General features: G+C 38.9%; 1 protein-coding gene across 1 annotated transcript in view; it reads left to right on the forward strand.

Annotated features, from left to right (window-relative positions):
* GALNT3 (polypeptide N-acetylgalactosaminyltransferase 3) overlaps positions 1-26950 on the forward strand; it is a 465357-nt gene that overhangs the window by 222544 nt on the left and 215863 nt on the right. The window contains exon 6 of the mRNA XM_086956590.1: positions 266-383. Coding sequence (XP_086812716.1) covers positions 266-383 — 118 coding nt within the window. The remainder of the gene's footprint in view (positions 1-265; positions 384-26950) is intronic.

Here is a 26950-nt window from a genome sequence, read left to right on the forward strand (position 1 = left end):
TTTCTCCAGTTTTAGTAACTTTTTATCGGTTTGAAATAGACACAAAATGTATTTTTTGTTAAAATCTACATATTATGCAGTAGATGATTATGTGGCAAATGTGACGACTCCATAATTATGTGGAAAACTCTGCAGCCACAAAATCGAATCATTCCAGTGGCCCTGCGCGTAAGTAGGCCACTGAAACTGTGTTATCGCTCTTTAAAACTGAATGTCCTTCTATTTGATGTAAAACGGCAAACCCTTACAATGGTCTCTTTTGTAGATCACCGACATTTGCAGGAGGTCTTTTCTCCATTTCAAAAAAGTATTTTGAATTTATTGGAAGTTACGATGAAGAAATGGAAATCTGGGGAGGAGAAAATATTGAAATGTCCTTCCGAGTAAGTTTATATAGTATTATTTTACAGATGCATAAAGACTTCAGGTACAGCATCAAAGGTATACCATTAAAATTATGCATGTTTGTAACGAATAGTGACATGAAATAAGCTTAATATGCTACAAGTGTGTAATACGAAAATGCAATAGTCAAATGTATTATTAAACAATTCTGATATGTTTAAAATGACATGGATAACATTTGTTGAATATGTTGGGGAATTTAGTCCTGAACTGATACATTATGAAGGATAAAGTTGAATGAGTGAATAGTTAAACAGAAAATAGGTATGTTGTACTTTATCTACCCATTAAAAAAGTTTCCCATGGTGTGTGTGTATGTATGGGTGTGTGTGTGTGTGTGTATATGTGTGTGTGTGTGTGTGTGTGTATGTATATATATATATATATACATATACATATATATATATATATATATATATATATATATATATATATATATATATATATATATATATATATATTATTTATTAATTACCTACTGGCAGTCGCCAGTAGGTAGTTATATTTAGGACCTGGTTTCCATAGGAAATCCGCAACATTCTATTTGGAATAACTTTGGTGCCGGTCGACGAATCCGCGAAATTCTCCAAGAAAATGGCCTGCTCGGCTCCGCTCCTTCCCTGCAAGTTTGGGGGTGATTCGTCAAGCGGGGGCCGAGAAAAAAGAGGGGTCCCAAAATGTGTGTTCCCCATGCAATTTTCCATAGGACCTTTAAGACTGGCTACAGCCTGAACTACTGAACAGATTTGCACCAAATTTGGCAAAAAGGTAGAGTTCGGTTCGCAGATTACCCTTTTTGTTAAATGGTGTAAATCCGTTCAGTAGTTTCTGAGAAAATCAAAAGTAAAATCATAGATATATCTATAGTCGAAGTACCGTACGTGTACAGTACGCGTAACTTCCAGAGCACAAGCATTTTGTTAATTGGCTGTCAACACTCCAAACCAGGAAGTGTTGGCAGCCATCTTGTGGCGCAAAAAAACAGCGAAAAACACGCAAAGGGGGCAGGGTAGAAACACCCTGACCCCCTAGGCCTGCTCAGGGTGTCCCTCAATGACCCCCAAGGCCCTAACATTATTATTATTTTTTAAATCGCGGGATACGTGTAGGTACGCGTACCCCATGAAAAAAAAACGGTCTGATTTTTTTTTTTAATTAACCCCCGGGGGGACCAAATCCCGGGGGCTTTATGAAAAAAAGTGTGGCGGGGCCCCAATCCCCCCCCACACTGCCCCGGGGACTGCCACCCCCGGGGAAAAGTAAGTATGATAGCGGGGGCACTCACCCCCCGCATCCCCGGGGACCTCCACCCCCCGGGGCTTCGATATGTATGGTGGGGGGCCTCTAAGGCTCTCCAAGCCCCGGGGACTTCCACCCCCGGGGCTTTATTATTAAGTATGTAGGGGGCTCACAGCCCCCCCCGCAGCCCCGGGGACCGCCACCCCCGGGGTTTTGATATGTATGGTGGGGGCCTCTAAGGCCCCCCAAGCCCGGGGATCGCCACCTCCCAGGGCTTTATTATTGAGTATGTGGGGGGCTCACGGCCGCCCCGCAGCCCCGGAGACCGCCACCTCCCCGGGGCACTAGTATTTAAATTGGGGGGTCCGTCATGGACCTCCCAGCCCCGGGGACCACCACCTCACGGGGCTTTTAACAGGTGGGAGTGGGGCCTCGCGGCCCCCCTCCTGGAGCCCTTGATGGCCTGGGGGACCGCCATCCCCCAGGTCTGGCTCCTGCAGTGTCCCCGGAGGCCTACCCCTGGGACACTGCTGTTTGGTATGGTAGGGCGGGAGCCTCGCGGCTCCCACTCTACCATAACAAACTGCTTTGATTTTTGAAAGAGAGAGCAGGAAACCTGCTCTCTCTTTCAAAATTAAAAGGGTATTGTTTTTCTGCATGGGGAGCAGCATCTTAGCTGCTCCCCATGCAGAAAAGCAATGCCGGCTCCCACAGGAGGCGGGGAGCGACGGGACCGTGGGGGGGCTTGGAGACCCCCCACGGTCCCCCGGGGCCATAAGTTGCCCAGGAGTGGGGCCACGCAGCCCCCCTGCACCATTGAATTTAAAAAAATAAAAAATTGGCAGGCCCCGGGGAATGGGGTCCCCAGGGCCTTAAGGGGGCATAGGAGGGGAGTGGCCTCATTACACCTCTCTGCAACGCAGCCCCCTGGTGCATACTGGAGGTTCCTGGTGGGCTAGTTAGCCCCCCAGGGATCCCCAGTATGCAAGAGGAATTAGTTCCCCCTCTGCAAACGCGCCAGGGTGGGGGCGCTGCAGAGAGGTGTAAAAAGGGCCGTGGCCTCATTACACCTCTTTGCAATGCACCCCCCTGGCACATACTGGAGGTTCCTGGTGTGCTAGTTGGCTCCCAGGGACCCCCAGAATGCAAGGGGAATTATTTCCCCCTCTGCAAATGCGCCAGGGTGCTGTGTTGCAGAGATTTGTAATGAGGCCACGCCCCTTTTTACACCTCTCTGCCACACAGACCCCTGGCGTATACTGGAGGTTCCTGGCAGGCCAATTGGCCCCCATGGACCCCCAGTATGCAAGGGGACTTAATCCCCCAACTTAGAACACGTTATGGGGTGTGTTTGCACAGTTGTGAAGGTAGGGGGCGGGGCTTGAGGTGATCTGTGTGCAAACATGCCCTGTGGCACATTTTAAGTTGGGGAATTAATTCCTCTTCAATACAGAAGTCCCCTACGGGTCAACTAGTCCAACAGGTACCTCTAGTAAGCGTCACGGAGCTGTGTTGCAGAGTGTTGTAAGAAGGGGGCATGCCCTCTGAAAACCTCTCTGCAACGCAGCTCCCTGGCGCATACTGGAGGGCCCTGGTGGACTAGTTGGCTCACAGGGGACCTTAGGATTTAAGAGGAATTAATTCCCCAACCTAAAACGCGCCGCAGGGCGTGTTTGCACACGACACCTCAGGCCTTGCCCCCCTCCTTCACTATTGAGCGAAATATTCCTCTAAAAACAGCCGAACTACGAATTCCGATTTACTCACCTGTTATGACGAGAGACGTCAGTGCTGTATCTTTGAGCCCAGTACGGACCCTGAAAAGTAAATGTAACCATACTTACAGTAACTTGAATTTCCTTCCATAGGCTAACATTAACTGGTTTCACTTGGAAATTTTTCTCAGTGTGGAGTTTTGGAAGTTTAAAAAATTCCTCAAAAATCAGCTGAACTACGAATTCCGATATACTCACCTGTGTTAGGAGAGACCTCCGTGCTGCATCTTTCAGCCCACTACTGATCCTGAAAAGTAATTCTAATCGTAGTTACAGTAATTTGAATTTCCTTCCATAGGCTAATATTGATAGGTTTCACTTGGAAATTTTTCTAAGTTTGGAGTTTTGAAAGTTTAAAAAGTTCCTCAAAAATCAGCTGAACTACGAATTCCGATTTACTCACCTGTTGTCAGGAGAGACCTCAGTGCTGCATTTTTCAGCTCACTACTGTTCATGAAAAGTAAATTTAACTGTACTTACCAGTAACTTGAATTTCCATCCATAGGATAACATTGCCTGCTATATAAAATATATATGTATACATTAAAAAAAATATAAAATAAAATAAAAAAATTACTATTTCAATATTTAAAAAAAAAATCTATTTATATTAAAAATATGTAATGTAATTTAAAAAATAAAATATCTAAAAAGAAATACTTTAAAACAATGTAGTAAATCAGTATAAAAAAATATAACCATACATTTAAAAATTATCATTTACAAAACCTTTGAAATTCACTAAAAAAAACATAGGTTTCAGCCACGTTATAGTTAGGAATTAGCATTTAAAAAACCTTAGAAATTCACTGAAAAAACCATAGGTTTCAGCCACGTTATAGTAAGGAATTAGCATTTAAAAAACCTTAGAAATCCAATGAAAAAACCATAGGTTTCACACATATTATAGTTAGCTGGACATTTCACTCATTCAAAACCATTGAAATTCCCCCGTTATAGTTAGTTCAGCTAACTATAACTCGCGCGCCCGCAATACACTGCTGATGACGTCACATATTACATCATTCATGACCTGGTCAGTGACATCTCTCATGACATCTCAGATGACATCTCAAATGACATCACTGATGACATCACTGATGATATCATCCTTGTGAAAGAGTGGCAGACCTCCTCTCACCCTAATATTACCTTTGATACACACATTCAAAAATAGAAACTAAAGTTTTCAAAAAAATGGAGATACAAATACCAGTTACAACAACCTATTCAGAAATTCCAATATGTACATACACATCCACTCAGACACCAACAGTTCTATATAGTCACTCATACATGTACTCACTCATCATATGTACTCATACACCTATACATCCTGTTACTCGCCGATACTCATCCATAGTTACTCACACACATACTCACACATTCAAATAAACTATTAAACATCCATTTACTTGCATATACAGCTATACACACACATCACTACACTTCTACAGAAACGTACACATACGTACTCTATTAAAGAATCACTTATAGAAAGACATACTTCTTTATACAGGAACTCTTAAATTCTCACTCTCACATATACTCACTTATAAACATCAGTACTCACATATACTAGTTTAAAACATATGTAGTTACTCATAAAGACACTATTGAGACAGTCATTCACTCACTAACACACCCATGCACACACTCATCCACCCATACAGTCCTGCACACATGCTGTCTTCAAAACACATACAGTGAGTCACTCATTCATGCATCTATGTGATAAGTAATACCCCCACCAAACCATACAAACACTCATACTGATACTAAAAAAAAATCTAATAACCCATATACCTACACATGTAGCTACTCACCAACCCATGCAGCCACTTATAAACAAAGTGAAACACTAATACATATATTTAAATATTTAAACATTTCTCACTAATATATGTATTCACTAAGATACACTTAATAAGCTGTGCATAGCGGGAGCGCGAGTTATAGTTAGCTCAAGTAACTATAACGGGGGAATTTCATTGGTTTTATATGAGTGAAATGTCCAGCTAACTATAACATGTGTCAAACCTATGGTTTTTTCAGTGAATTTCATAGGTTTTGTAAATGCTACTTCCTAACTATAACGTGTGTAAAACCTATGGTTTTTTCAGTGAATATATATATATATATATATATATATATATATATATATATATATATATATATATATATATATATATATATATATATATATATATATATATACAAAAAACCGGCTGGAAACCGGTAAGGAGGCACTCACTCAGGCAAGTTTCAGTTTTAGACCAACTTTTCAGCATACTAGTCTTAACCCAGCGCGTTTCGCCTTCAGCTGAAGGCTTGATCACGCCTTCGGCTGAAGGCGAAACACGTTGGGTTAAGAAGAGTACGCTGAAAATAAAGCAGTTGGTCTAAAACTGAAACTTGCCTGAGTGAGTGCCTCCTTACCGGTTTCCAGCCGTTTTTTTGTGTGCAAATTTTACACCTGGTTCTGTCGTTTGGAGGAGGGCACCACGCTACAACTAAGAGCGCCGGCCTTCTACATAGAACCACACTACGAATATGAAAATACATATATTACCTACTGGCGGTCGCCAGTAGGTAGTTATAGTTAGGATTTTTAGAATTTCCTTTGCACCACCATTGCGTCAAATAAAGTGACGGGAATGTGACGCAAAGAGACGCAAGGGCATCATAAATCTGCCCCTATGTGTTTTAAACTGCCCTCTAAATTACAACGAACACTCTCTTTGAAGAGACCCCCTAGTTTTTTTAACACCTCTTAACTCCTCCCATGCTCATGACAGAGCCGCTCCGTCATAAGCATCGGCTCAGCTGTCCTCATGACGGAGTGGTTCCATCATGGCTCTACCACTGTGCTTGCGCGGCGCTGATTTTGCACCTGCGCGGCGCGTTCTATTGAGTGAGCAAGGCCATGATGGAACCGCTCCGTTATAAGCACAGGTCAACCACAGCTCGTGAAGCAGTGGCTCTATCATGAACATGCGAGTGCCGCTCAGCCCCCTAGCGCTGCAGCGCAATTGCCACCGCAGCAAAGGAGTTAAAGTCCTGGAAACAACACCATTTAACATTGAATATCATTTACCTCCAATGTTTTCATATATCAACGTTCCTGAACTCACTCAGTGAAATGTCGCTGATTTCATTAAATCACTTTTAAGACACTCCTTATGACAATGCACCCAATCCTGTGGGGAAGTGCTTATATAAAACATTACACTGATATAACTAGGATAGACAAAGAAATGACACAGTGTTGGAAAAGTTTCTTTATTTTTTATACTTACCTAAGAAATAGTAACAAAGTAAAAGTAAATTTCTTTTGAAAACATAGTATCTGTTGAAGAAAAGTAAAAATAAGATTATAATGTACATTTCATGAAACAAAAAAAAGTAGGAGTGAATGAAACAGAAAGTAAAAGAAAAAAAGACTGAGGGAGAGAGAGAGAGACAGACACAGAATGTCTAGTATATAATTCAAAAAGTAACATAATTAATTGAAAGAGATAATAGCACTTAAGGAATGAGTGTCTAAATGAAAATAATGTCAGAGAAAATAAAAGTATGATCAGTGATAGTACACGAAGTAAACAGTCTCTTAAAAAAACACAGTAAGAGTACAGGAATATCTTAAGGAGATAAATAAAATAAAGGAAAAACAGTAAGAGAAACAGAGTGAAAAAGAGTGAGTAATAGAAGATAAACAGAGTACAAATAGACAAGCACTGCAAGACACATATAAATAGAAATAAACTAGGGTAAGAGAAGTAAACTATGGGCCTTATTTATGAAGGCCTTGCACTACCCATGCATCACTTTTAACATGGGAAAAATTGGTGAATCGGGGCGCAAGACTTTCATAAATGAGGCCCTTTACATTTAAGTTTAAAAATTGAGCATAATTAATGAAAGCAGAGTAAGGGAACAAATATTAGATACGGTAAGATAAACAAATTAAGATTCTAGAAACAAAGGTGATGCAAGGTCAATAAAGGTGAGTCACCATGAGACAACAGTAGAAACACACTGAAGAGATAGATAGACTGAATAAGATAGTGACAGAAAAGATGTTAGAGAAACAGGAGAAAAAATTAAACAACGCAAAATGTGAATGAGTTTAACGGAATAAGCGTGACTGAACAGTACTGAAAAAGGAAGGGGATGAAAACAATAAGAATAAGAGAGAGGCAAACAAAACCCTCGGATGTTATTGGTTGTACTTACCTTATAAATATAATATCTGTTGAAGACAGTAAAAAAATCTGTTATAATACATATTTCAAAATCCTATGTAACAAAATAACTTAAACAACATATTACATGGTTTATTTTTGCTTTCCTCAGAATATATTGATTTTCACCATAAACAGTGATTTCAATAGTAATCATCATGTAACAGCGCGGAAAAAAAACACAATCAAAATGATTGTGTTTAAAAAACCCATACAAGATCTCCATACATAATGGAAAGGGGCGACCACTCGGTCCCCCCGAACGTATGGTGGAGTGCCCCGATCCCCCCGGGAAGCCATTTTGGGCGGGAGGCGAGTCTCGGCTGGTATGCCCGAAGCGGCGTAGCCGGGGCGCGCCTTTTCCCGCCCAAGAGGGGGTTGTCCTAGACACCTACACCGCTGGCCACGCCCCGGAGGCGGATTGGAGGAGGGTCCACGCCCGCCCGAAGAAGGATAAAAGGAGCAACAAGCCAAGGAAGCATCCTCTTGTTCCTGTGCTCTGAAGCTGCACCTCCCCGTTGCACGTGAGCTCGAGACGGAACGAAGAGCCAATTTTGACCCACCCACCAGCCCCTGATGACAGCGATTTGTTTGAATAAAGTCGAGTGACGTGATATTGTTTCTTTTACAGGTTGTTGTGAATAAAAGTGTAATTGGTAAGTAATAAAGTTGTTACTTTTTCAGCATGTTGTTTCAGCTAAGTAGTTGCACCAGAGTTGAACAGTGATGCTTGGTAGAAGTTATACTTTGAATTGCTTAGTATAATTGCCTTTTCTCCTCTTTAGCTTAAATTGTCGTATTTATTTTTGGTCGGGCGGTAAGGTCATGACCGGTGAGCAGTAATTGGAAGATCCCTAGAGGTGGGGCGTCACCCATTATGGATGGGAGCGCCCGGGGGGAGGCGGCCATTGGCCCCTCAAACGGGGAGGCGGTCCCCTCTAAGGATGGGGACGCCGAAAGGGAAGGCGCTCATAGGCCCCTCCCTGGGGAGGAGGGGCTACGGGCCCCTCCTGGGAATTTCCCGGGGCCAGGACATCTGCGACGGCAGATGTGGTAAGTTGTGTGGGGTGGGAGGGGGGTCTACGCTACCTTCTAGACACCTCACACGAGTCCTCGGACGACCATTAAGATGGCGTCGAGTTAACAGGGGCCCCCGCTAAGACAAGGGAAATTGGAAGTTGGCACTGAGGTACAGTCCTCTGTGCGCCCGCCCCTCACAAGTGAGGGTGGAGTTCTGGTATTAGGGATCTGACACCGGTTACGACCTTGCCGTTGGCCCGTAATGTTAGGATGTACAATTTCAATTTTGAGAAATGCATTTACAGGATGTTTAGTATCGGCTAGGAGAACCTTTGTATTAGAGATGTGTTAAGGTCAGCCAAGAACATCGTAATGTGTAAATGAAATTGTACATGATATGAAACTGTTATTTTAATGTTTTAATTTTGTTTCATATTTTAATAAATACGGCCGGGAGGGTAACTCCCTCCCGCCTTCCAAAAGTTCAGAACCGTTTCCATTTTCCCATTCTTGGGGATTGTGTTGAGAGGGGGTGGCGGGTATCTCAGCCATATATAAATACCTGAAAAAAACATGTCTTAAATGTTTTTCTCTAATTCGCAATTTCTTCAGTAAGCACAGTACGTCTTCCACAGTTACAAACTAATTAAACTATACCACTTATTTTTAAATATGTCTCAACAAAGCCCCGTGCAAGTATGTTGTTTAAAAATCTATCTTAAGTACACATTTTCTTCTCTCATACCTTTCCGCGTGGCCAAATGATATAAGTTAACTCGTTATCTTTTAAATACCTCTCAAAAAACTTCTGTCCATATAAGTTGTAAAATAATTATCTAAAGTACTCATTTTCTTGTCTCATATTTTTCCGCGTGGCCAAATAGTATGAGTTAAATAGTTATTTTCTAAATTTCTTAATCTTAGTCTTATCCATTCTTTTCTGAACCTTTCCAGTTAATAATTGTAACGTGTTCTGTACCATCAAACATTAAGTAAACTTGTACCTGATGCTATCACTATGCCAAATACAAATTTCATTTCTACATTTGCACACCCTCAGTCACATAATATTTCTAAACAACAGAGTTTCATATCTTTACAGTATTAATCTTCCTACAACAAGTAAATTTACTGAAATTTGGGTTGCAAAAATAGCAGATAAGAGTTAGTTAAGTCACAAGGTAAACGTTTCTTAAAAGTCAATAGACTATCATTGCAAAGCGTCCAGCCTGTTGGACACTTCAAATAAGCTGTGTAATGTCCTGATGAAGTTGAAGGCCCTTCATGAAAAATAATGGCTACAGTTACAAATGTTCTTCTATAAATAGATAGTTGAGAAGCCACAAACTTTTTAATTAAAGTTGACAATTTACTCCCATCAGCTCTGCATCGTTGAAGCATTAAAATTACATATTGTCCATATCTGTGCATAAATAAAGTTAACATTTCAGACTTACATTGAGAACAGACCATGTTCTGATGCGCATCTTTAACTAGTTTATTAAAAGACACTTCTTTGCAGTCTGGTAATGTTAAATATATAAATCTTTCACTGTGTATATCAGTAGTACTAGAAAATGAACAATTATCACAATTATGTTGCCATTTATAAGAAAGGCCAAAAAGACTATCAATATCTATCCCTTCATCTTCCAAAACTGTAAACATATACATAATAAATTCCTGACAATCTTGCTGAATATTCTGAGAAAATTGATTTAGTCCTGCACATATGTCTAAAACATTCCTTAGTTCTGAAACACTTGCCACTTCACTATCACCACTGCTACATTTTTCAAATACAGAATTTAACGAACAACAAAATATTTGCTCCCGATTTTGTAAAATCTGTTCCTTAACATTTTTTAGAAAAAAAACATTAGCTACTACATTTGCATAGCAGTTGACACCAGACCTGTTTTCAAACTTAAATCCAACAATCTCTTCAATACTAACCTTTCTCTTACTCCTACCAATGACGGATACATCTTTTTTTCTTCGTTTCTCGACTACTTCAGTACATTTTTCCTCATTTCTCCTTTTCTGACCAACCATACACCTTTCAATTAAAGGATATTGAGGTAAACTTGGAGCATATTCTCTTCTTAACCTATTATACTCTTTCACACAATTTAAATCTGCACTAATCTTTGTCTCATCTAAATCAATTAGATAAAGTCCACATAAAGTTCTAACTCGAGATAAAGCAACATACGCCATACCCTCTTTGAATACAGTGCTTCCAATATTTACCAAAGCACAATCTACACTTAAACCTTGAGATTTGTGAATAGTCACTGCATATGCCAAACAAATTGGAAATTGCTTCCGACGGATATATAAGTCTTCCACAAGCAAAAAATTAGTTGAACAGCGACTAATTTGTTGAACTTCCTCAATTCCATCAAATTTTATTCTTAAAAATTCAATCTCATCTCTATTCGAGTAATTGACAAAACCAACAACATTACCCATTGCTCCATTTACCAATCCTTTTTCTACATGTAAATTTCTCCGTAAAATTATCCGACAATTTAAACATACATACAGATTTTTCTCTAAGCCAGCAGTTTTAGATATAGATTTCTGAAGATAATCTAATTTTAACTTCAACTTTTCAGAAAAAACAATAGTACTACCTTCATGCTCTATTCTATCTTTAGCTTCCGGTTTCTTAATTTCTTGATTTTCTAACTTCAACATTTTTTCATTGAAAACCGAACATTCTTTGAGAGTTGGCATCAAGCAAATCACTGACTTATCTACTACCTCTTTACTATATATTTTCTCAGGTACATTATCTTCATTAGGAAACAGCTTGGAAACTAATCGTGTTTGTAGAGTGTCTTTCGCATCTTCAGTTAGTTTTCCAATCCTTATATCTTGAAGAATATTTCCATATTTAGTATCCTTTGCCTGTCGCATATTTTGAATCAGTTCAGTATATTTGAAATGTGACCATATATTAACATTTCCAATACTGCCCAGGCACTTTCTGGTCTCTTCATGCATAACAGTTTCAAATACAGGTTGTCCTTTCACAGGAGTTAGCTGCAGTAGATCTCCAAAAACTATGACATGTTTACCTCCAAATAACACATCATACTCTGTCTTAAGTATCTGTTGCATTCTTAAATGCACAAAAGCAAGCATTAAATTGGATACCATGCTTACCTCATCAATAATGAGAAGTTTCATTTTTTTAAGGTCTCTAGAAACTTCAAAACAAGCTTCTCCAGATAGCTTGTGATATTGTAATTTATTTTCATGTTCAACTGGCATCATCAGTAAACGATGTAAAGTAATCCCTTTAATATTATGTGCTGCCAATCCAGTTGGAGCAGTAACAACACAAGACAGTGTTGACTGAGTTCTTTGCTGTAGATATGTAGTAATTCCTTTAATTAGGAAACTTTTACCAGTTCCAGCTTCTCCACTTGCATATAGTCGAATAGGTTCAAATGACATACATGAGCAATCTTTTTTCTCATGACGAAAGCCATGCTCAATGTGCTCTGTCACTTCATCATATATCTGTCTTTGCTCAAGATTAAATTGCTTCTTTAATTCTTCTAAGTTTATTACTTCCTCTTGACCTTGCTGCATTGCTCTTTCCACCTCATCCATGGCAGTGGCTGCTTCATTTTGGATAATTGGTTGTCCCAGTGGATTTTGACTTAACAAAGCCGAACTTTGACTACCTTGTGAACTGTCTCTAGCAATCTCCGCTGCAATTGTTGCTTCTTGCTCTATTTCATCATTCAACATTTGGAGATAATTACTAAAAACAGGACACTCGATACTACTTTTAGATGCGTTGAATGAATCTTCATAACTATCAAAGTCACCAAGTAGTTCCTCTTCTGTACGCCATGGTTTACAGAGTTGCAAAAGAGCTAAATAGTAAAATTCTCTTTTGTCAGGTATATCGCAACTCAGTTTTCGGTGATTAATCAAGTGTCCTTTTCTTTGTTTTACCAGACATCCTTCATGTCCAATTACAGCGTGTACACCTTTATCAATATTCTCTGTAATATTCCTTTTAAAAGTGTAGTTTTGAAGTATTTCATACAGACCAATATTTTCAAGCAGAGTACTTCTATTTGGATAGTATGTATCCAACATATTTGTTTTCAGAATGTCTGTACTGTTTAGTTCTTTCTGTGCTAAATATTCAATTTCTTGCACAGGTTTCAGAACACGGTTTTGTGTTTCTGCAAGACCCAAACTCACCAAGAGGATAGTTCTTGATTTTGCATAAAGACTTGCTGATGATAACCGATCACCACATTCATATGCTCCAATTTCTCGATGAGACAACATCTTCAAACTGTACGTATACAATTTCTTGCTTAGGCTCTTTTCATGAGAAATGTCTTCCCACATCTCCTTCAGTTCCGTCTTTTCAGATTTCGTGATGTAAGACGTTACATATCGAGCCACAGCAATAGAGTTGTCTGCAACATATTGTATGTCCATGTTAGCATTCCACATGGACAAAATGACTGGGTTATAGTCATTTATATATTTGTATTCTTCACCTCTTCTTAAATTGTACGTATTTTTAGGTGACCTTCTTGTGATGTTATGTCGCAAAGATGACATCAAATTGTTGACTCTTCCTTTTGAAAGTACCGGTCGTGCAAATCCAAAACGACATTTGGTGTAGAATTTACTCTTTGTTTTGAATTTTCGCCGACAATATTTTCCACAACGATGACTTTGAAAGCGTAACACTTTTCCTCTTAAGTCCTTATCAGTTGTAGTATTAGGTATGTCACAAGTGGCATACTGTTCAATAAAAGACAGTACAGTCTCATCCGAGTCTGTTCCAAATTTAGGAGCATCCTTGATCCATAACAGCATATGAATATGAGGAGCACCTCTTGCTTGATATTCTTTTCTCCAAAAGAAATCCAGTACTTCACCAAGAGGCGGATTTTTCTTGTTTGTAATAAAAGACATCATAGCTATGATTAAAATATCTGCAAACATTAACCGGATCTAACGAACACAGTTCTCCAGGTGTCTTGTAGTTTGTTTTCTATGTTTGCATTTTCCTCCCGAAGAAATTCAAGTAAATCTTCCCAAGCAAACTCTGCACAGCTTAGAGTTAAAAACCATGTAGGTGCTCCTAAGTTTCTAAGCATGCACTTCAAATCTCCATGACGACGGTACCAATACTCATTAGTACCATTAAATTAATTAGGTGTGAATCCAAAACACTATCTTTCTGTTGCACTTTATCCATAAATTCCTTTGCTGAAACATTTTGCAGATGCACTCCACTTTTTAAGATATGGTTTACTGCATAAGAATGACCAGATATGTCACTCTCAAACAGAAGATGAAACAAATATGGAATGCATTGGCGAAACCTCGGATCTTCTGCATATAATCTTGTTGTCCGATACTCAGATGCAGGAATCTGCATAGGTCGATCATCATATTGTGTACCTTCACCTGTAGGGAATAACTGTGGGAAACAATGACCTTCCAAACTTTCTTCCCATACACTAATAGGATTTCCTTTTGCTTGTTCATCTGAAATAATCCAATAGCATTCCCTATTGCTTCTTTGGAATGCAGTGGATGAACACTGTAATGCTCATAAATTTCTTCACTTCTGGATAAGTCAACTTTTTCAATTTGTCCAATAGACAAATCATTATCCTCTTCTTCACTTACTTCTTCTTCTTCTACGTATACATCTGTATAGTACTTATTGTTTTTTACTAAATACGTTACCTTTTTGACTTTTCTAACATCCACTAAATCTTGCCAGATTTTCTTACTCTTTGTAGGTACACCATTAACTAGAATAACTAGAGGTTCCTCTTCTACATTTTCAACACCAATTGTTTCCATGTTTTATTTTTAAATCAAGTGGCAAATATACAACTCTACCCTTTAATCCTCTTTGTAAATCTGAAGGATTTAATTTGCCAGTCTTAGGCTCCATGCGAACAATAGCCTGAAAAGGATGTACACATTGAATCAGAATAGTCTCAAGAGTATTTAAATCCATCAGTTCCAAAGGAATATTTATCAACTCAAGATTATTATGGACAGCTCTAGCAGGCATTCTATTTTCATTTAATTTATTATAACAATACTTACAAATACGTTGCTCAAAACCCAAATCAAAATTGTTTTCTACCAACAGATAAGTTGCAAAATCTTTCCATTGACTATTACTTTCATCTTCACTTTTTAAATATAAATCAACTAACCTAGTTTGACTTTTATAATGAATGCGTCGACAACACACACAAGAAAAATTTGGTTTCTCACCTGCAATGACCTTAAACTTTGTTATTTCCTTTTAAAAATTTTCAATATTAAAATTTCCTTCTATAATTATATCAGTTTCTGCATTATCTTCCTCTGGACCAAAATAACGTACCTCAATTTCTCCACAAATCTTCTTAACATCTAATTCACATCCATGCAAAAGAGCACTATTTAACTGTTTAAGTTTAAGTGCTGGACTTTTTGCATAATACAACTTTCTCACTAATTTTCTCATTTTCGTATGATGCACTGCGAACATCCTGAAGTGATGGAAGACACTCTGGCATATTTTTTTAGAAAGACAAGCCAGAGAATGGCCTTGCAGACCTATTTTTTCTCGCACTCTGCAATGATCTAATTCTTGCAACATTACAATTTTTTTTATGACTTTCCTTAGTATACTTACGTAAGAAATTGCGAAAGAAATCAATTGAATCCTGTCGTACACTACAAATGCTACTACAATTCCAACTGTAACAGGAACATTAGGACGTCCCTCCAAAACTTCACCAGCCATCACCTCTTCTCCATTTCTAACCACAATTTTCTCTTTCTCAATTACACAACCATCCTTTACCTCATATGCTCGACCACTGGTGTCAACTGCATGCAACAAATCGTTACTTTGAAAGTAACTCTCTTCATTAAAAAATGGCTCAGAAGTTGAAGTATGCATCCACTTCCCAGAAAACACTTTACAAAAATTACTTCTATTTATGTGTCTCTTCCATTTACTTTTAGCTTTTAATACTCGGATTGCCTTATTTAGTGTATTAATTCTATTAAGTACTAAAATAAATAATTTTCTTTTTGTCTCAAATGCACGCTGAACAACACCCTCTATGTGTTGTTTCTTCTTATAAAAAGCAGATCTTCTTTTACAAACTTTCTCCTTTTTTAATAAATTCGAAACTACTCTGTTATAAAACATACGCTCCCTGATTTCCGTAAACTGATTCTTCCGAGTTTTACTATAAACATTTTCCTCTCTGCTGATTCCAGAAACATTTTTATGTTTTCTTCCATTTCTCCTTCTAGATACTGATAACTCTTTTTCCTTTTGAACGTTATCGATAACACTTTTCCTTTGACATAATCTTCTTAAAAAAGCTTTGGTTTTCTTACCAGGAGCACTCTTCTTTTTATCCGTCCTTTGTTGTTTTGATAATTCTTGAATTTCTTTCTTTCTTCAAATTGTATGTCCGTTTATAGAGCTTTCTTTTTTCACTTCTGGTCGGCATACTAATTTACATTTCTGATGAAAATGACAATCTGTAAAACACAAACATAACAAATATTATAGTTGGCTACTAGCATATAACATACAAATTAAAACCACAGATTCATTTTCTAAGTAGAATAAAGACAAAGAAACAGTCTCTGAACAGAGTAGGAAATCCTGTAGTGAATGTTGGTTCTAAATTTATGACAGTCCATAGCTGTGTTAACATTATAGACGTATTTTCTAATTCTATTTTTTAAAGCATACAAACAGTACACTTTTTTCAAAAACTATCGGTCATCCTAGTGCTTTAATCTTTTTTACTATAATCTCTTATACACTTCATGAGAACATGTCTTGTCAGTCTCATAAAGCAGATGAACGACGAATAGGACAAGAAAACTGTATTCAAGAATGCTTTACTATCAAAAATAATTTTATTCATTTAAAAGTTCATAATTTAAAAGAACTTCAAGCATAACGTCATCAGGTACTTCTTGTAATTCATCGTCCTCATCTTCAAAACACTCCTCATCCCCTTCCACCATCTCTAAATATGCAGAGTCCAATGAAATGTCCATAAAGTCATCATTTTCTTTTGTCATTTCCTCCTGAATCACTGCTTCTAATAACTCCTCCATCAGTTCATTAATAATTTCAAAATTAATTTCTTTTTGTTGAGAACAATTCTCCATCTCTATTTACTTTTCAATCTTCTGTATCCTTTTAAAAAAATATAAAGACTAAATTATATCTTTTTCATAAATATATAACTTAAAAGTACCTTTACTAATTTTTAAACTACATATATTTTTATAATTTCTAACTTACTAACTACATATATTAAGATAGCACCTTCCTCTTGTTTTGAAAACAAATTGGCAGTATAACCCTAAACATTAACACTGTTCCTTTTTTTTTTGCATTAAATAATGACTGCTGTAAAAAGACATTTTACTGTAAAATTTGTTTTTAGATTTTCTAGATATCAGAAATATTGATAAACTTTATAATTAATTTTTAGAGATCCATTTTCTGAGTTCACCACTACAAAGTGCTATTCAAACTATATACACTCTGAAGGGAAGGCTCACATTGTACAAACCATAACATTCACTTAACAGATTACTACTTCCCACAGAGACAGTTGCTTTTATGTTTGAACAGCATACTCAGCATGTGAATTTCATAGCATATACAAAATTTCATGCTAACCATGAAGAACCACATCATAATAAAGCTCTGCAAATATATGTAAAACAGTGCCTATAGATAGTACAGTCAGAGATATGCAGGAAAGATGCCCATCACACCAAGAGCCATATCATAATACCCCTCTGTAAATGAAGAAAAAAGACTGCCAAAGATAATACAGCATGATTTAAAAAATAATGAACACTTCGCAAGAATTATTCCATGTAAACCGGAAAGAATTATACTCAAATGATACGTAAACCAGAACTCCATCAAAAAGAACAAATGCACCAGGCCCATAAAAAGATAATTTCAACTGTCAGTGGAAAAATATCTCAAAATACATATCTAGTACAAGCAGATACAGACATGGCAAAAATAGAAGATAAAATCATGGTCCAAACCGAAACTTTACAAATATTTAAAAAAATCTTCTTTATTATTTTAATGTGCACCCAAAAAATTGCCTTTCAAAAATACCAACTCACCTGAAAAAAAGAATATAATTTCTGAAATTCAGCGAAGTGGAAGGCAGGTTATGCTGTTCAGCACCAAACACTATAAAAAAGAGAAATAATGAAATTTAATTAACATATTACAGACATATTTATTACACAACATAGAGCCATTGTAGCAAAGAACAAGCATAACAGATAAATTCCCTAAGATTCTCTACCATTAGATATCCTAATGCCTAACTAAGTTCAATAATTGTTTATTCAACACATGACATAACTAAATATAAAATAAAATATCAAATATAGAGTAAAAAATAGATACAGGACAGGAGAGATACAGACTACAGGAAAGAGAGAGACAGTAGCAGGAAGAGGAACATACAGAGACAGACTAGCATTCAAAGCACAAACAGATAGGCAGAAAAATAACGCCACCACTGAAAAGTCAAGAAAGAAAGGGAAGGTACAATAAAGAAAAAGATGACCATACAGACGGAGTCACAAAGTAGAAATAACAGACAGAGAACAAAGAAGACAAAAGACAGGAGGTACAGAGACAGAGAGGACAGCAGGCAAACACTACAATAGGGTGAGAGAGAGCAGAAGGAACACCGAGATGGACAAACAAAGCAGAAGAGAGAGAAAGATAGAGAGAAGAAGAGTGAATAAGAGGAAAAGAGATATACACCACCATACAGACAATCTAGGAGGAAGACTGAGAACAGGACACAGAGAAGCATACAAAAAGAGCACGAGAAGGAGAGAGATATCACAAGGGACAGTGAAGGTAAGAGTGCTTTCAGGCCAAAAATAAAACAATCACAGAAATGAATAAATATAGTGAAAAACACAACCAAGACAAAGAGACCAAGAGAAACAAAAAGAATAGGACACAAAGCGTCTCATTTATGAAAGCCTTGCGCCACAGATACGTCACTTTTTCCCATGTTAAAAGTGATGCACCGGCGGCGCAATGCCTTCATAATTAAAGGCCCATGTGAGGGAGAACAACAACTGCATAGAGAGAAAATGTATGAGAGACAGGAATGGTAAAAATCAAAGGATGGGCAACATGGAGAAAAACTGCACAGTAGACAGAGATACAGAGGGGCGAGCCAGACACACTAAAATATATAAAGTAAACAGCACAAAAACAGTATGTTGAGAAAACGAAAACAGCAACACAGATATATGTATACTGACTCCGCTAACTTAGTGCAAGAACGTATCTGTTACAAGAACTTCTGCATAATCTTAACTCACAACTCTTTTTTTTCCTTTAGCCCCAACACTTTCCCCTCTGAACTCTCACCCACCATTGCAGCTCTCGGCCACAAACCACACTGTAAATTTTGCCCTCTAAATTTTTACATATAGGTATGGTACAACACGTAACATCATACCTACAGCAACTAAGTACTAATACCTTTGACACAGATTAATAGCTGCACAACTTAACTAAAAAGTCTGCCTACGCCAGGCCTCAAAAGTGCAGCCCAATAGACAGCAAGCCTACCTTTAAGAAACTGCCTGTGCTGAAACTCGAACAGACCCGGCCAACTTAAAGCCCTGAAACTATCTTAATTTTCTCCTCTCTCTTTAAACCAGGAGTCTCCAAACCGGTCCTGAAGGGCCGGATCCATGCCATATTTTTTGGATATCCCCATTGAAATACATGTAGTAATTTTTAAAATCTGGCATGGATCTGGCCCTCCAGGACCGCTTTGGAGACCCCTGCTTTAAACCTTTACATTTCATTTTCAAACCATGTTTGCTTTCCATAACACACATTTTTTTTCAATGTTCCACATTCAACGCCTAAACACTTTTCCCTTTTTAGTATCCGAAGCCACAACTGCAACATGGCTAATGCACGAATTAATTAGTCTACCTTTCCCGTTTTTTCAGTCTTCAAATTCTATACATTTCTTCACATAAATAGATACCAGCGGCTCAGTACCTCCTACAGTCATAAAACTAAGTTGCTCCCTTTCACTTACAAATGCCTTTGAGACAGCAAAAAAATGTCGGGCAGACTTACAATCCTCTTACGCCACTTTAGCATCACTTTTAACATGTGACAAGTGAAGCAAAACTGCCGCACGGAGCATGTTAATCTGCCCCTAAATCTTTATAGAAATGACTGTACTCAAACATGTAATTAGTCGTTCACATGCAGGCACTTTCAATCACATGACTTATTTAACTAGAAGCGCTGTAATGTTGCATGTCTTTTCAAAGATACACCAGTGCCTGCTATAATGCCGACTTTTTCTTTATTCTTCAGTGGTTATTTTTTTTTAATGTAATGAAAATTACTATGACTTTTTAAACTGCAAAGCTTATGCGGTAATAATCACTCTGCATATGCTTTCCGGTAAGAATGTAGTTTATCTACCCCCGCATGGGAACCTTGATGTTTCCATCTGGCCGCGAATTCTGGCCTTGAATCACAAGACATGAACAACAGCCTTATTGTCACAAAAACAAGTTACCCTACCATCTGTTCGCAAACATATCTTTCACTTAGCTAATATTCACAGAGAAGTGCATTCCTTATAAAATAGTGACCTTCCTTTACAGTTTGCTGAGGTGACTCCCTTAATTTTTAACGCATCCTCCACTTCAAGACAGCCCTATTTTTTTTATAACTACTAAGCAATGGTTTAGTGACTTGTCTGCCAGAAATTATTTGAAGTCATTCTGCTACTCTTCACTCCATAGTCGGCGACCTATTTTTCAAGACTTCCTGTTCTATACCAGTGCTGCGACTTTTGTGTTCCTATTTTGTTTATTACAAAAAGGATGTCCCTCCTGTCTTCGCAAACGAGCCGGAGCACTTAGAATTATTTCGCCAGAGGATGCTTGACTACTACGGCATCCTACCACTCTCGACTTTGAGTTCATCATATCGATTATCATTTCGATTTTCCTATTTCACCTGTGTGCAGCCTGTATTTCATTGCCTGAGCTGTGATTTCATGTGGGCCCTGGACTTATGTCTCTGCAACTTGGTACCTCCTGAAGTGAATTACAATCATCTCATGAATCCGTTAATTGATCATGAACAGCTTTGTTCCGACGCAGGGATTATGGCCTTTGCAGCGATACAAGGAGTTCTGGGTCATTGGAATATATTTGCAGCGGCGCAAGAATTCTTGGCACACTGCTACATAGAAAACACACCCAGTTGCCCTCTGATGGTACTAGAGGCTCCGGTAATTAAAGGATTCAGAAAAGGAGGTGGTGATGAACAGAGTGTCTGAATTAAGCAGACCACTCTTACCCAGTCCAAAGATCAGGGCTTGATCCATCACCGTTATTTAGCTCACTGCACCATCCCAGCTCAGAACCTGGCTATATGCAAATGAGTCTGTCCCTGGCCCAGTGCATCATGGGAACAGGGCAGACCAGACTACCAAGCCAATTCTTCACTGGAAAGGAGACAAGCTTCCGGGGACCGGTTTCTGGCATTTCAGCCGTCGTCGGCCCGGCTTGCTTGAATCCTGATGGTGCAGTGAGCAAGGGACTCATGTCTGAGTAAACCCTGCCACACCTATAGTGGCCAAAAACGATTCAGAAAAGGGGGTGGTGATGAACAGAATGTCTGAATTAAGCAGACTACTCGTACCCAGTCCAAAGATCAGGGCTTGATCCATCACCGTTATTTATCTCACTGCCCCATCCCAGCTCAGAACCTGGCTATATGCAAATGAGTCTGTCCCTGGCCCAGTGCATCATGGGAACAGGGCAGACCAGACTACCAAGCCAATTCTTCACTGGAAAGGAGACAAGCTTCCGGGGACCGGTTTCTGGCATTTCAGCCGTCGTCGGCCCGGCTTGCTTGAATCCTGATGGTGCAGTGAGCAAGGGACTCATGTCTGAGTAAACCCTGCCACACCTATAGTGGCCAAAAACGATTCAGAAAAGGGGGTGGTGATGAACAGAATGTCTGAATTAAGCAGACTACTCGTACCCAGTCCAAAGATCAGGGCTTGATCCATCACCGTTATTTATCTCACTGCCCCATCCCAGCTCAGAACCTGGCTATATGCAAATCAGTCTGTCCCTGGCCCAGTGCATCATGGGAACAGGGCAGACCAGACTACCAAGCCAATTCTTCACTGGAAAGGAGACAAGCTTCCGGGGACCGGTTTCTGGCATTTCAGCCGTCGTCGGCCCGGCTTGCTTGAATCCTGATGGTGCAGTGCGCAAGGGACTCATGTCTGAGTAAACCCTGCCACACCTATAGTGGCCAAAAACGATTCAGAAAAGGGGGTGGTGATGAACAGAATGTCTGAATTAAGCAGACTACTCGTACCCAGTCCAAAGATCAGGGCTTGATCCATCACCGTTATTTAGCTCACTGCACCATCCCAGCTCAGAACCTGGCTATATGCAAATTAGTCTGTCCCTGGCCCAGTGCATCATGGGAACAGGGCAGACCAGACTACCAAGCCAATTCTTCACTGGAAAGGAGACAAGCTTCCGGGGACCGGTTTCTGGCATTTCAGCCGTCGTCGGCCCGGCTTGCTTGAATCCTGATGGTGCAGTGAGCAAGGGACTCATGTCTGAGTATACCCTGCCACACCTATAGTGGCCAAAAACGATTCAGAAAAGGGGGTGGTGATAAACAGAGTGTCTGAATTAAGCAGACCACTCTTACCCAGTCCTAAGATCAGGGCTTGATCCATCACCGTTATTTAGCTCACTGCACCATCCCGGTAATTAAAGACCATGTATGTTCTTTTCCTCTTTTCAATTGGATGGCTGACATGTTTTCGGATGATAACAGTGACTTCCTTTTAGAAGCGGTAGCTGCTTATTTCGCCTACACAATTGTAGGATGACTCTTATGCAAGCCATTGACGTCCACATTTTGTTTTGCCTCCCTATCTTTTTCACGGTTTCTTGGATTTTTTTTTTTTACATCAACAGACCTATTGGCTTTACTAACAGTGGACATTATAATTTCCTGCTGGTCAGATTTTTGTGTTTTATGTGGACTAAATTTTTTTTCCTCAGCTACTCGATTTCGAACTTAACTTTTTATTAAACTCTAATGTCAACAATTCAGTTACATATCTTATCTTATCTTATTTCAAACGTACTCTGAGCAAAACAGGGTAATATATGCTACATGTGCCCTGATTAATGTGTAAAGATAGCATGAGTTTTTTATAAGTGTAAACGCCATTTCTCCTTTGAACTGCTTATTTGCGCCTCACACACCTCTGCTGCTTTAGTTTTCCATGTACTGAAATATTTTTAATGCATACGAGAAAAATATGTTCTTTCACTAATATTTCCATTACTTTTCGTGCTGTATTTCAGATGGAGTACTGAAACCTTCAAAAGATATGTCAATACAGTAGTTCTTCTCAACACTAATTTGCGAACGTTCCAAAAGATTACATACATGCACCTTCAGCCAACTTCTCGCTTTTGGCGCCTTTTTTTTTCCTTACACAATAGCATAACACAAACTTGATAGTGCTTCGCATGCAGAGAGCTGATTGTTAATGAGCTGATGTCTAACCACTAGCATTTTCATGTATCGTTCCTAAACTGAAAGGCAAGACACCTTCTTAGATTTAATAACATATAATGTACTTCCTCATAACAGTGTAGAATTAATTTTGCTAAACCATATTCATTTTACATCAACTACACCGTTTGTATTCTATGTACTAGTGACTATACCGATTACTTTGTTTCTTACAATGTCTGTACTCGTATTAGATAAGAGACTTGCCTTGAAAACAGTGCATTTCTGAATAAACATTTCAAATATACACGTTCTCTCTTTTAATCCATAATCTCAACTGAAATAATTGTATACTAAAAGAATATTCATGTGTTCCACGTAACCTCAGCTGTACTAACTTCATGTTTTCTTTTGTCGACCTGACTTACTCATACTAGAAACCGCAGGCCTATGACGGCCCGTCAACCCTTTCTTAGTGGGTCGCGGACCATGCAAACAGTTGTACCTCTGTAAGAAAATAATTTATTACTGTTACCAAGCACCGCCGCAGTTCTGCTTGACTCAGTGTTAATCACTGCTCCCCCGCTTCTACAGACCAGACGCTATGTTGCATTTCACTACTTATCACGCTTTCATCTCCACAATAACAAACACTTCTCCGCCAGCCACCAGAGAACAGAGTGCAGATGCAAAAGCACTAAGAAGTCAAATACGACATACCCTCTGCTCTGTGGAGCCAACCGAGCAGTAATTGTGAAAGTAGACCTTCACTAGCGCTTCAAAAAAGCATCTCAATTATATAAATAGTTTTTTGAAAACCTGCCAAGTACTTTGATGCGACTATCTGTGTGTGCCTGCACAGCAAACTTCCTCAGCCCGGACTGAAGGCAGACACAGACAGACACACACACAGTAAGATAACACAGGGCAACGAAGACGGAAAGCAGAAGGGAGATTAAGATAGAGTCAAACGGCAGGAGGGAGAGAGATATTTGTATACTCGGTCTGCTACCTCAATGTATGAAGGCATGTACTGCACGAACCTGTGTACAACCTCATGGTCACAACTTTTCATTTTATTTTACTCGACCACCTCCCCCTCTCACCCCACCCCCACCAGTGCAGGCCGCGGCCACAAACCACACTGTAATTTTGTCGTCTGACAGAAAGTTTATTAATACCTTACTCGTTACCACTTTTTGACGACGGTTTCACATTTGTACTACACGAACCTGTGTACAACCTCATGGTCACAACTTTTCATTTTATTTTACTCGACCACCTCCCCCTCTCACCCCACCCCCACCAGTGCAGGCCGCGGCCACAAACCACACTGTAATTTTGTCGGCTGACAGAAAGTTTAGGAATACATTAAGCATTAGCACTTTTTGACGATGGTATCGCATGTAATGTACCATTTCTCTCTCTATGTGCATTATCTGTGTCTCTGCTAATACCATTTTTTCATCTCAAAACCAACTTCTCTGATTATATGTAAACGCTTCAAAATCACACTAATAATTGTCTATATTAAACATATTTTATATTCCATTTTTTGCTGTTCACCAAAATTATATACAAAACTATAATTTACATTGGAAAGAATATGAAAAAAAGGCGCACAACTCCCATTAAATTCACAGGACTTCAGGCCCCCACCCCCCTCCCGTCTGGTGTAGCAGCCTAAGGTAACATATATATTCTAGGTACACACACCGCCGCACCTGAACGTTTCACATCTCTATAAACATCCATTTGAATGTTAAGTAGGCCTTGCAGTTATTTTACCCCTCCTAAAAGCCCCTGCACCTTTACTCTGTCAACTAATTAAACATTCATGTACGCCTAATAAATTTTTTTTCATTTGCCCCCCCCCCCAAAAAAAATTTCGTTCCACTTTCGTCTCTGACTGACAGGGAATTTAAAAAACTAACAGTAAAAGATTACATAAGAACATGACTGAAGACCATTTACCTTATTGAAATGTATTATTCAAAATTTTTAAATTAATAATTGCAAACAAATAACGTCGTTAAAGAGTGATGAAACGAAATGGAAAAACAGTTTTAAAAATGCAAGACATTATCACAGTCAAAAAGGAGGTTACTCCGAGACTGTGAGGGAAATGAACCAATTTTAGTGACTAAACCACATATTACAGTACATGACAAAACAAACAGTTACAGACTTACCTTTACCAATGCTTTGTACGATGTAGAACAGTGACAGTCACCAAACAGATATTCGTTTGCGGAACTCTGAATAATGGTTCTATCACTGCAACCAAAATTCAATGGCACAGATATCCTGTCAATACAGACTCATATATGTGTCTTCAACCAATCATATTTCTTCCCGCAAAATTTTGAAATCAAATTTACATTTCAGTTGGTTGTCCCTTACAATATTTTCATTGTCACATAAAGGTCACCCACCACCCACTGCCTTCTCTGGCTGTTTCCATGGTAACACCTCATTCTGCACCTGGCTGAAGGCACAGGTCAAAAGTTCATATCTCAACGTTGTACATCAAACCAAGAATGCTGATTTCCCTCCAAAAACACCTGCCTATCCACAGCTCTGTTACATGTCATTTTTTTAACACCCAATAGTAGTTTTCGTTTAACATAAACATTAACATGCAACGTAGTCTTCAATCTTGAGGTATTACAATCAACCAATCATTTTTATTTTTTCAACCACACCAAGTCTCTTCCATTTTTTTATCCTGACTTTCAGCTTCTAACTACCATTCCACTTCAAGAACCCATTGGAGTACGAGTGCTTCTGCCTTGAAAATGAAGGTTTGGCTTTTAGGACACAGCTATATTCACTGGAGTGGAAAATATGCAGCAAACAGACGAATTTCCAACCTTGATTTACCAAATGTGCAGATAACGTGGATTGGCCAGAGAGGATTGAGATGTCACCAATTGATACCATTGGTGAAAACTTTTATGCATCTCCCAGAACCTGACCTTATACTTGTGCACTGTGGTGGGAACGATCTAGGCACATTGACTGGGGTAGGTCTGGAAATGCTTCTAGAAGACACCTTTCGACAATTGATGACACTTTTTCCTCAAACTGCCTTGGTATATTCCAATATATGCCAAAGACAGAAATAGAATTGGTCCAATCAACATTGTGCACAAATTGAGAAAGCAAGGAAACATGTAAATAAATCTGTTTCTGCTTTCCTCAGAGATTATAGCATGGTTCTATTTACCACAACAACTTGTGTTACAACATGCAAGACGTCTATAGGACAGATGGTGTTCATTTCACGGATGAGGGAAACAGAATCTTCCTCTGTAACATGAGACTCTGCATCGGAACTTACTTATAAATGCAGAAAAAACTCAATTAACACAAGGGCTCTTTTCAGAGCCACCTTATATCTAAACACTCAAACTTCTGATTTATCTCCATTTTCACACTCTTGTAAATAGGAGTGCGCGACCGAGTGCGCGCACCCCGCAACTTAAAAAAAAATATATATATATCTTTTCGCGTTCAAGGGCCTTACTGCACCCCCTGAGAACCTACGCGGCCAGACAATCTCTACCTTATCCCCTTTCTATGTTCCAACACTTTGAAATCTACAATAT

This window comes from Lissotriton vulgaris, chromosome 2_1 (genome assembly GCF_964263255.1).
Source record: "Lissotriton vulgaris chromosome 2_1, aLisVul1.2, whole genome shotgun sequence".
NCBI lineage: Eukaryota > Metazoa > Chordata > Amphibia > Caudata > Salamandridae > Lissotriton > Lissotriton vulgaris.